Source organism: Fistularia commersonii, chromosome 27 (assembly GCF_037954325.1).
Source record: "Fistularia commersonii isolate RoL2024-O1a breed Wild chromosome 27, RoL_Fcom_v1.0, whole genome shotgun sequence".
In the NCBI taxonomy this organism is placed as follows: domain Eukaryota; kingdom Metazoa; phylum Chordata; class Actinopteri; order Syngnathiformes; family Fistulariidae; genus Fistularia; species Fistularia commersonii.
In genome coordinates, this window is record NC_141310.1 from 5,870,117 (window position 1) to 5,882,840 (window position 12,724).

General features: G+C 37.4%; 1 protein-coding gene across 1 annotated transcript in view; it reads right to left on the reverse strand.

Moving 5' to 3' along the window:
• Positions 1 to 1,102: 1,102 nt before the first annotated feature.
• csmd1b (CUB and Sushi multiple domains 1b) overlaps positions 1,103 to 12,724 on the reverse strand; it is a 283,651-nt gene continuing 272,029 nt past the window's right edge. The window contains exons 72-76 of the mRNA XM_086174557.1: positions 12,592 to 12,704; positions 12,207 to 12,294; positions 11,822 to 11,948; positions 9,888 to 9,950; positions 1,103 to 7,951 (exon numbers count right to left, since the gene is read on the reverse strand). Of these exons, the coding sequence (XP_086030683.1) occupies positions 7,792 to 7,951; positions 9,888 to 9,950; positions 11,822 to 11,948; positions 12,207 to 12,294; positions 12,592 to 12,704 (551 nt within the window). The 3' untranslated portion in view covers positions 1,103 to 7,791. The remainder of the gene's footprint in view (positions 7,952 to 9,887; positions 9,951 to 11,821; positions 11,949 to 12,206; positions 12,295 to 12,591; positions 12,705 to 12,724) is intronic.

Genomic DNA, 12,724 nt, shown 5'->3' on the forward strand with positions numbered 1-12,724 from the left:
AGTTCGATTTGCATACTTGGTTTTGGCACAAGTTTTACATTTCGGGCCCTTCCTGATGCAACTCTTTGCATTTTTCTGGATTTGGGACAGGCTGGGAGAGACACAGGCTTGTGTCCCCTTGAGGCTGCATTTTACTGGTTTGATCATAGTAGCATCCTAAATAATATTTTGTTCCACTTTGATACTTTCATTTTCATTTTCCTAAAAACATCTTAAATGTCAACAACTTCATTTGTAACATTTACAGTGTGGCTCAAGTATAGGGTGGCTATAAATAGAAGACTGCTGGTTCAATTCCACTACTCCAGAGAGACAACAGTACGTTATTTGAAACCTGAAATTGCTTCATTGGCATGAAAAAACACTGATCTGTGTGAGTCAACGGATGAAAGTCCAAAATGTACACTCCTGTGTCAAGGTAGTTCCCCAAACAGTGAATGAATAGCGCTGAATTCTAGACGTTGCTAATCAAACTGCAAATGTGTGTTAACTTTCATTGCTTGTTCATAATGCAGACTGCAGACACAAACAAGTTCTTCATGGGACATCCTGATACATTTTTGTCACAGTATTAATGGACTCCTAAGTGAAATTATCTGAATAAACATTGTTTTAAATGTGAATTCAATATCACAAAACTTGTCTGAAAGTGAATAACAACAGAAGTTGAGTTAATTACTTTTCTGGTCTGTGCTCTCTGATGCTAGAAACTTTCCTGTTATGAATTATCTCAGAAATTGGAAATGTTGTTGTCTGTCTTTCGTGGAGCTCTGCTTCGGCAGGGCCAAACCTCACATGTGGTCTTCAGTTGCAGGTTACTGTTTCAATTAAGCTGCTCTAAATCATATTCACGGTATGGAAAGAAATACTTGAAAAAAACAAAAACAGTGCAATCATGCAAATTCCAGACAGAGGAGCATCTGCAGGGAATTTCAGGTTTGATCCGCTGTGATCCCATCACGCTTCGTGGTACAATATGTAATTTAACATACCCTACAAAACAAAGCACGCTTCCAGGAACTGTCAGGATCCAGTATGGCAGTTAACAAACAGGTACACGAGGGGAGATTGTTGTATAAAAAAATTTATTCTCAAATTTGTTTTCAAAATAGCAGATACAGTAGATAAACTGAGTCTTTTTAACGACAGGTTATGAGGCTGCATTCACATACAGTGGCTGTTGTTTCATTCGATATAATCCGTCATTATTTCTTTTGAAATTTCATGGGTTAATAGCAATAACCTCCATAAACCTCAAAACTTGAGAAGAATATATTACCAATCATGACGGTAGCTCTCAAAACATATTTTAGATTTGCCGGTGCTCAAGACTAAATTCACAGCAATTTGATTTTCAACTGGAAACCCGGATTGTCTTTTTTAGAAGGACCACTATTCCATCTTTTGACTTCATAAATCCATCATGTCAGAAGACATGAGGTTGTGTTTTGGACCAATAAAGTAGCGTCATCAAAATTCTTTTGCACATGTGGAAGCCGCCACCCCTCTGCCCCCAGTAAATATTCGGATCAGCCAAACAGAGCTGCTGTTACACAAGAACAGTGTCCAGGACTTGTCATTATCAACCCATTGTGGAATCCAACTCACTGATAATATGACAATACAGCGTGATACTTAAGAGTAAATTATCTTTTAGAACGGTGATTTGCAGCACATATAAATAATCCAAACTACCGCATGTAGATATATATTTTAATGAAGCTGAATTACAAATTTCTTCTTTACAGATTAAATTTTTCCATGAAGCAGTATTTAAAAAATGTTCTAAATACATAGAGATCGTGTCAATATGAAGCTGCAGAGGAATTGGAAATGACATATCCTTTCCTGTGAACGCGTGTGTGAGAGTGATCCAAAGAGACCCCCCTCACCTCCGCAGGATTTCCCATTCTTGTGTAAAAGCAACAGTAATGGGCAAAAGAGATCATGATATTTTGATATCCGATACTCAGTTTGTACCATAGATTTTTACATGGTGGATAACAGTAAAAACATTTACTTTAAGTAACAAGATTTTGTAGTACCTACATCATTATGATAAAAAGAACATCATGTGTAATAATTTGCTTAGTTTTTTCTCTTTTTTTTACAAACTCTCCATAAAAAATAGATTTCTGTACAAAAATGTTTTCTTTTGCACCTACTTCAAGTTCAGCAGCACATGATGATGGTGAGAAGCGACAGATGATGGTGATGATGATGATGACAGTGGAGGTGGGGATTGTGATACTCAAAGCAACAATGATGAAAATGGAAACAACCTGCGATTTATGAACAGATCTTTGTGACATTTTCTGCATGTTCATATGTGAGATGCAGGAGAGTCTATCCTCTTAATTTACCATGTGCGTACAGCTCTCATGTTTGGCCTCCGAGATGACAAGCTGTGATTTGGCAAAATGTAATGAGTCATCCCTCATACTGTAGAGTGAAGTGAGAATGGAGTCAATGTATGATAAATTCAGATATAGCAGATTTTAGATTCCCTTCAACCTCCAACACTGGATTTGTGGCATAAGACATTTAAGACACTTGTCCCAGTTGTAGTATTGAAAAGTGTAGTAACATTATAATAAAATTTCATCTATAGAAGCAATTAATTGTAAATAGCTCGCTGGCAGTACTGGGTGTGGGACCGACAACTATTATTTCCAAATAGTATAGTGACAAAGAGAGAGGAGGGTCGAATTTCCTTCTAGTAATTAGATTCTAGAGCAGATTAGATCCATATGACGTTCGATAAGGCTGCTAAGCCCTACATAGACACAGATGTCAATTCATTTTCACAGGATTGACGGTTCCCACAGTTAAAGGTAAAGTGACAGCAATATGCAGACCTCCCTTGGTATTTGCATTTATGCTTAACTGGTTCTCAGATTCCTGTTTGATGAAATGTATGTCTTATCTGCAATTAATGTATTATTCTTTAAGTCCTGGTGGAATGCAGAATATCCTCCCCGGTAACAATCAGCTGTAATGTATGATATTCACCATTTTAGCTTTTACTTTCTGTAAAACAACAGTATCTGGGGCCCCTTAATTTAAATGTACTTTTTTATTCTCACGTGAAGCCAGCTGCTTAAAAGCAGGGCCTGCTGACAATGTCAAAGGAAGGTTAGACGTTGAAGCTTCTATGCTACACTCGAAAACAAAAGACAATCATCAAGAAAACAATATTGGAATGCTCAAGCTGTGCCATAGGAGAGATTGGTCATCTAAGGCAGAATACTGTGCATCTATTAAAAAAAAAGTAACTGCACCAATCTGTGCTCATCCTCAACAGTGTCCTTTTGGTATTCAAACAAACGCAGCTTTAACTGGCTCAATAATATTATTGCACAACATTTTCTTTTTTAAATGACATTAAACAAAGATTCAGTATACATGTATGTTTTACTGGCATTGGCACAAAGGTGGCATGTGAACTGTATAGATCTCTTATGTTATTCACATTAGAATAGTCAGCTACATGAACGTTGAACGTTTACATGAATTACATGAACGTTGAACGTTTCTTCCTTCTTCTATTAGCCCCATTTCAATTCATTAAATAACCTCCAATTATTTTATGACACTGATAAAGGTGGTTCTATACTTAAAAATGTTAATATAGTTAAGTTTATAAAGTAGCATACAGTATAACCAATCCCATGGAGAAGCACCTTACTGTGATATTAATAAATAATGATACTATATGCTAGTCTGATTTGTAATAGAATGATTACATTGACTTAGAAATAATCTGAAAAGGGGCAAAGTTACCCTAATCCTAAAATCCTAATCTATGTCCTCCCTGTGTGAATGCAAACCGTAAAAGCTGCAACTTGGAATCGGATTAGGTAGGTGTCATTCGGTGCACGGATTATTACTGTGGGATTTAAGGAGTTAATTTGTGAGAAAGCCCAACTCTCTTCCTTGAAATGGAAGAGATATCAGTTCTGGCAAAACATCAAGCTAATTTGACACCCGTATGAGCTACGATAGATATTGTAATGACTTTAGATTTCTGCTGTAGGCTGGGGATTGTGTTACAGCCTGTGTATTGAAAACGGAGAGTCAATTGCTGTTGAGGCACACCAGGAGTTAATCTCTGTCATTAACAATCAAAAATTAGATGTCACTCTTAGATTTTACCCATGGAAACAATACTGGCTTTATAATACCCTCTTTGCTCCATTTAATATCTCAAAATGTTTAATTAGATCAATTTAATCGAGTTACTGGGTACACTTAAGAAATAGAAAATGAAGACATGCAAGACGGAGTCCTGCTGATTCCTGTGGTGAAATGTGAATGTGTGCATTCTTTCACTTTAACACTTTCTAAACATTTCCAGTACAATATTTTGCATACACACATCTGCATATCTTTGACTCTAGGCCTCCTGCTGGTGTATGCACTCTTGTTTGGGAAGTGTCTATTAGAACATGCAGCTTTGGAGGGGATTTAAATTCAAATGGAGATACTGCCTAAATAGAACTAATGATGCACTTAATAATTTGTTCATATTATTTCATAATTAATATTCTCATTCAAAATGTTATCTTTTTGGTTGTATATTTGAATTCAAGGAAGATCCTTTGCTATTCATGTCTTTGCCTTTAGTTATAATTGTAATATCAAATAGAAAGGAATCATGTATAAGTTACAATGCTTACAATAAGAAGTAATACTATACATGAATGAGTGGATCTGAAATTTATTGTTTATAAATGTGTGATGATGATGTTGAAGGAGAATGAGTGGAATTTGAGTGAATGAAAAGTCGATGGGGTCAAAAGAGACAATATGGGTTGAATAAAATGCCTGAAATGTAAACAAAAAGTGAGAATGTTGTGTGTTTGAGAAAACCAGGAAACAAGCCTGAAGACACTGAGAGAGACATTGAAAGCAATTACATTTGTGATTCATTCAAACGCAGCATCTTTCAAAAAAATAAAACTATTTTCAGAGAACACTGCAAGAAATAACAAGCGATTTAAGCCAGTGGGTGTTCTTGGATTCTGCAAAAGTTTGCATGTTCATTAAACCATTTTTCCTAAAAGACCAGCCGAATGCATGGTAACACTTGCTAAGCTTGTGTATTTGTTGCAGTGAAGTTCCAGCATTGATAAGCAGGATGCAACTTATTCTCTGCACACGAGGTATTTCTCTAACAATGGAAGGGTTCAGGGGGTGATAAACTATTGACAGCAATAATTGTGCATGTTGTCTTCATGTCTGTTTGTCCTTTACTTCCAATGACAAAATCTAAAACAGGTCACACATTTGCTGTGTCGTCTTTAAAAAGGTGTGTTGAAATCACTATATATAAAATGCGAGATGCATGAGAGAGAGAGAGAGTGGTCGGGGGAAATTTACAACACATCTTTTTAAAGGCTGTTAGAGAACGTCAAAAGCTGTTCCTGAAAGCTCACACCGACAACAAATAACCAACTGAAAAGAGTGAGCCCACTTATTTTAGCTAAAACATCACACTGTGTACGAATTAGATAGCAAAAGAGCACAGTTACTTGGAAAGGGAAAGAGTTGAATGCCTGTAAATAACACTTCGACACTGTGCGGTTTTGTACTAGTATTAAGAGTTTAGTATGAGCTTTCAGAAACAGACACTTTTCTGAGAATGTCAGAGCATGGTGCCGTTATGACACACTAGAAGGCCAGAGGTCCACAGGTAATCTTATTCCAACTTTCTGGTTTGCTAGCATTTTGTCATGGTAACAAAATAAACAACAATATAGCATGTGGTCACACTTTCTGCTGACTCAGAGTGTGGAATATAAATGTGTATATACAAACACTCTGTAACCCTGTATTTTGTCATTTTTCATCTTTTTTAAAGATAGAAGATTTGAATAAAATTCTCTTTTTAATTATTCATTTTTCAAACCCATGTCAGACCCAAAAAGTATTCATATTTTCTTCATTACCCAGTCAGAAAAACACACTAGTGCAAAATTTGTGCGATTTAAGAGTTTATATAAAGTTTATATTTTGGGGTCCCCAGCAGCAGTGTTTTGGGAAGTTCCACGGGGCCACTGGGAATTGAACATAGAGTCTGTTCATCAATATCTTCACTGAAGAAAAATGCCAGTAGAGACAGCGAGAGACAATTTGCCTCTGTTTCCATAGCAATCTGTAATTGTCTCTCTTTTCTAGCAGATCGGCAGAGGTGTCCCTCTGTCCATTGGTCTGTGTCCATTTGTCTAATTGTCTGTCATTCTGTCTTTTCATTTGCTTCTGATTTTGTGGACAGCATTCTGTAGAAAAAGTCAATCATCACTTGACTAATATTTTCATCCAAAGCCACGGAGACTTTTCCTGGATTTGGCCACAACTGATTGCTGCAGCCGAGGATCCTGACAGGTTTTTGCCCCAAGGCTTCCTCTTGCTCAGCCACCAAGCACAGAATCCTGGTTACTCAGAGAACAAGAATCACTTGACTGACTGTTTGATTGTGTTAGACAGGCCACTGAAAAGCAGTGGGTTGTTTAAACAGCCTGGCATCACAAAAGCCTGGTAGTTCAGCACAGTATGCCTTGTGCAAGGGTTTATTACTGTGTATTGGACTTATTATATGTTGTGACAGTAGAATAATTGAAAATGTCAAACATGCATCAAGAAAGAGCTGAAAGGTTCTTCCACTTGGAAAATGTAATTCTGATTTGGTATGGTTTGGCCAAACACTTTGACATAGTCATAAAAGGCAATATATCAAGTGGCGGAAGTTCAAGACTAACTTTAATAACTTACTTTTCTGATTGCCCTTCAATATTAAACTTAAGCCATTTCAGGATCACAAACAAGCTAAATCTTCAAAATGTTCTGCTTCCCACTTGACCCGGCATCTCCCACTAATCCATCACTCCTAATTCAACCCAAATATTTGGGTGCAATATTGCCTGGAGTTTCATTAGTTTGCAATGAATTCATCTGGTTGAAACTGTAACTGCATAACAGCAATCACTTGGGAACTTCACAGCACTCTACATTCAATATGAGAATCTAGCTTATCGAGCTCTGTGAACTGTCAGTCCTTTCAAGATCAGCATGGAGTCTAGTGTGGTTTTTCGCTCCTGCACCAATGAAGTTGTGGTGTTGATGTAGATTGCTTATATCCAGGAGGAGTGGAAAGGTGGATTAGTCTATGTGCCTCCCCTAAGGTTAACACTTCACTTAAAAGCAAACCCAAGTTTGCCTGCAGGAGGGGAAATTAGCAAGACTAAACCACTGTGCAACTTTGGCAAGTGGATATGAGATTAGATTGGTTTCGATTGTTATTTTTGTTGTAGGAAATCATTAGCGGGCCAGTCGATTCTAGTCTACGGTCAGACTACGAAGTCTGTCCTACGATTGGGCTGGTCTGACATAGGACGATCACGGGTCAATATATTAGTTGGTCTCAGAAGTTTCAATATTAATACCATCTTTATGTGGTCTCCTCAACAACTGAAGCAAGACAGTGAGCAATCTTGGCCCCAAAACTGCCCTCCTGTAATGAGCTTCATTTTACCAAATTATTTTCACTATCCTCTCCCTCGTGTATCATTTATAAAATGTTTTTGTTCTTTCAGAGAAACACATATTAGTTCAAGTAGGAGGTGGAGCAGAACTGCATAACTGAGCTAATTATGCTGACAGATGTCTATCATGCCACAACACAGACTGCTCGAGTCATAAAAGATTTCATTTGTCTTGTTGGTAAAACCTTACTGCAGCAACAGCAAGGTTGAGCTACAGCCTGGGTTAGATAGTGGTGGGCATGTTTGACTATACCACCGTGCAGACTGTGTTGAGTGTGGTATCAAATCGAACTGCTTTAGCCTCAGTGGGCTTCATGTTGGTGTCATACATTGGATTTTCAAATGATGCTTGACCATTGGTGCTTTCATGGCCGACATAACCATTGAACTGGACCTTAGGACGTGTCCTGCAAAATAAAAAGAGGTGATAGTTTAGTTAGATATACATATGTTCACAATGAGTATTCACGGCTCTGAAAAAGAACAGTGTATTATAATTACAGCAATTCATGCACTTTGATGTTTTGAAACCATGGGCACTGGTCGCTTATATTTGGTTATGAAAGAACATCAATCTTCATGTGTCACATACTCGAGTGGCTGTTAAAAAAAAAAAAATCTGATTTGACCCTAGATCAGGTCAATATACCTAGTTAGGATGAATTACAATTTCTGCAAAATTTATGTCAAATTTATGTTTTTCCAACTTTATAATATGGAGTCATTTGTTCTAGATGTTATATGTTTTGTATAGAGTTTTTACTGTATGTGTGGTTTTACTGATGGGGCTTTGCAAGTGCATAAAAGACCCAATACATTCCAAATATGAAATATGTGATGTATTTTTTGCTTTAAATGAACTGAAAAAAAGCACTTTTCATTGACTAAAAGTCACTGCCTTCTTTACAATAAAACTTACCTGGCTCTCAATCGGCTAAGACTTGACAAAAATGTATATATTCTGTAAAAAGCAAAAGACTTGCAGATAGATAACTAAAACACTCAAACAAGTCCTCTACATCCTTTCAGCTATTTTTTTTGAACTGTCAGTTGGAAAGATCGACATTTATTAAAGGTACCAAGGGCAACTTTCTGGTCAAAATCTGCGAAAGGCAAGGAACCACAGTGTGTTTCTATGGTTCATCCACCTTTTGCCAAGCTGCTGCTCAAATGTAAGTGTGCTGGATACACAAATCTCTACATAATCCTGCTATTGGAATCGACTGGTTTTGGTTGAAGAGTGCATTTAACTTTATCTGCCTGGATGAGGATTTGAAGAAACTTACTGCAGGCCATTGAACAGATATGCAGTGAAAAATTACTACCTCCTCCTTATTTGTCTGTTTGTTGCAGATTACATTTTCGGATAATCAGATCCTCTAATCCAGTTAGATATAATCACTTTCTTCCCAAACCCTGTGGAACTATTAGCAGGGAGGAGTGCTGCAGCTGAAATGCTGTTTGACTCTGACCTCATTAAGAGTGTGTATGTGTGTGAATGTGTACACACTGTTAGAAATCCAGCCCTAGGGATCCATGAAGCCTACCCTACATGCTCAACCCATTACTTTACAAAACTGCACAGACACCAACACACCAGGAAGACCTCCCCTGTGTGGCTATGGTTCAAATCACTGCACTAGTTTCTGGCTGTGGCTGTAGGGTAGTACTTGCATTTTACTGGTTAAATGAAAACTGGCACACATGATCACTTGGGCAGCATTGTACTGACATACAAGCAAATGCAGAAGTCTTGTCTGCTCTCTCATCTTTTTTTCTACCTCACTATTTTGTAGGCTTCCATGTTAGTTGGATTGCATTTTTATTGTAGTTGAAAAGTCAAATTTGCAAAAGCAACAAAAATACACAATAAGACCACACATTGCTTGACTGCGTTGGCTAGGTTTGCCATGTCATACTAATTATGTACTTGATGGCATCATGCTGACAGAGAGATGACAATGAGATCATTGGCAAAATAGAAATCGAAATGTCTTCCCCCAAACATCAGATGATCGCTGCTTTGATGCAGTAGGGCTGCACTTTATAAAATACCACAGTTGTTTATACAGTAGCTTTAACTTTTACCGGCGCGTGTAAGAGTGCTTTTGTGAACCCTTTCACTCAACCCTGTTCACATTGAAAACATTAGGTACCAAAAAAATGCCCTTTCTTGATTTATCTTCACAGACATTTTCTGTTGAGATTTTGTCAATTGTGCAGCCATACTACACAGCATTAAGAAACTCAAAACAAGGGATGACAAAGTTGACGGAGGATGTGGCGGCGGGCGGATGTCTGGTTGCACCTCGAAACCAGGTGGATGACAGGTGTCAGTCTTACCTGCCACCAGGCCCCCAGGTGTCTTTTGGCCTCTCATTGTCATCTGTGTCAGCAGACAATGTCCTGCATACAACCATTAGCTTTAATATACATCAGCTAACATTGCATACTATGACCTGACACACTAGGGTTGGGATCTGAAGTGTTCTCATGTTTGTGTGGAAGTATAATCTCAGTCAAACTAGTACACGCTGTACACAACAGTGTTGACTGAAAGGGAGTAAAAGTACACAGAAGGGAGACCAACGTAAAAGAGGTGAATACTTTGAATATAAAAACGTCTATCAGACACTGCAGGAAAGTGCAAATATTGTCAATTGAGTACAGGTATTATCTGTAATTCTGCAGAATTTAAATGCAGAAAGTTGGAAAGCAACATTCTTCACTACTGGGCTGAATTTCTCTTCACTTATTTTTCAAAAAAATTGCATGAATATCTCCAGTCAGTCCTGAGGTTCAGGACCCAGTGCCACCACTGAACAGTGAATCTTCTACAATGAAATACTTAGCCAAGGCATTTACACAGCAACCTCAGGTTGGTGCTTGGTCTCATTCTCATTGCAGCTGTTTTTCAGAGATCAATTGATTGATTTGGCCATTAAAAAATATCCCATTTCTTTACCTTAAAAGCATTTTGCTTAAAAGGAGCACTAGATAATTCATCCTTTTGCTTCTGTCAGCTGTTAAACATCTCTACGAAGCACCAGTGACACACACACACACACACACACACACACACACACACACACACACACACACACACAACAATGAATCTTTTGTCTGTGAGCTAATCAAAGTAAACCTGTCTCATAATTACTTTGCATATAGTAGACAGTTATGTATGTAGACAGTTAATCCATATTCTCTGACTTACGATGCTACAATAATGCATGATTTCCATTTTGTGATGCAAAGAATTATCATGAAATAAAGATTTCTACAGGCAGACCTTAAAATGATCCTTTTGAAGACGCCATATACTTATAGAAAATTATATATAATGGACAGAAATTGTAAACATGTTCGTGTTAAATATAATGCAGCTTAGGAATAAAACCAGTTTATAAAGCCTATAACACTTAAAATGAGCAGCTACCTGACTCAAAGTGTAGGCAGTGACATTTACATAACCCATACTCAGCTTTACAGCAGTATAATGCCAATGCCAATATTACATTTCACCAGGGATACTGGTATCAGCTGGATTTGAAACATATATATTCTCTGTTTTCATTTTAATTACATATTGGTGTCAGAAAACCATTGGATCTGAATATGAATTGTATTTTTTATTATCTAATGGAATTCAGCAATTTCAAGTGTTGGAAATCATCTTGTGTTAGGGTACCTGAGTATTTTTCGGAGCCGATGGGGTCTGCCTGCGAGTGTTAGGTGTGCCATGCTTGAATTTATGTCTTTGTAGTCAACATTTACAAAAACACAAACCAACAGATAATATTCATCTTTTATTAATGCTCTAACCATGTTTTTGATTGAGGTTCTAGTAGTAGTGCTTGTTGGTGAGACATGGGACAGTTTGAGTTAAGTTTGGTTTACTTGTTTATTGGTCCTAAACTGACACTGACAAGCACTTTACTGAAATATGGTCCTTGTTCATGTTTGCTGCTTGTTTGCTTTTCAAAGAAAGACACTGTCTGCGGTTGTAGGGTATGAAAGATGCAGGAATGACAAAAATCCAAGCTCTCGGTCTCTCTCTGAGTCTGCTTGATTTACTTTGTGCTGGCGTGCCACCATATTCTAATTAGGGACTGTTTAGCCAGCAAATACTATATATCTCTTTTTATGTGGCATCTACGGAGTGCATTAAATGACTTTCCAGAGAAAAAATAAGCAAAGCAGACATTCGCTTTGTATTTGTAATCAGATGGTTGTCTAATTTTTGACAGTGCCTTTTAAAGCGAGTATTCATTCACCTGTGCTTGTAGAGGTAGAAGGCGAATCCAGACAGGATGAGGGCAAAGAAAGGAACTAAGATGGCTGCTGCTACAGAGCTGCTGTTTGTATATGGATTGGATGGGTCCACTACCATGGTTACAGGGCCTTAAAATAGAGACACAAAACACCCCCACACACCTTAATGAATACGCACAGACTGCATCATTTTATGAAGATGGTATACTAGTAGGTTATTCCTACACCCCAGTCAAAATAATATGCTGAAATGAGAAAACATTTAACTTGCATTAGATGTAATCAACATCCTTATCTAGTAATAAATAAGAATTTTATTTTCTTTGTTGATTCCCCTCTTCCAGTGTTTATAATGATAATATGAGCTGTGGTTAAAAAAAGACCTACCTTGCCTAGTCAGGTGAAACTTGCCAAAGTCTTTGCTGTGAATGTGACCCTGGTAGACGAAAGTTTTCTGGTCGGATTCTGCAGTAACCTAAAAAACAGATCAGGGATTGAAGAAATATGCTGCAAATCAAGAAATACAAACTTTTCAAGAGACCACCTGGTAGTGATCATGACAATAAATACATGTGACTCATTTGGATGACAAACCTTTAACACAAACAAATGACATTAGATTAATAAATTAATATAATTATATTATATAACAATGAAAATAATAATAATAATATAATAATAAAACAACAGCAGCTACAACAGCAAGAGCAAGAGCAACAACAACAATAATAATAATACTAGAGTGGAAAGGAAAATAATAGACTTGACTCACAAATCCATCCATTGCCCAGTTATCATTTTTAAATTTGCTGTAGTAGTGCTCTGTTGGCCCTTTAACCTGATACACCTTCAGCAGCAATTGGTTTTCCTCCGTCTTGTAGGTTCCTAGAAGAGTTCCCACAGGT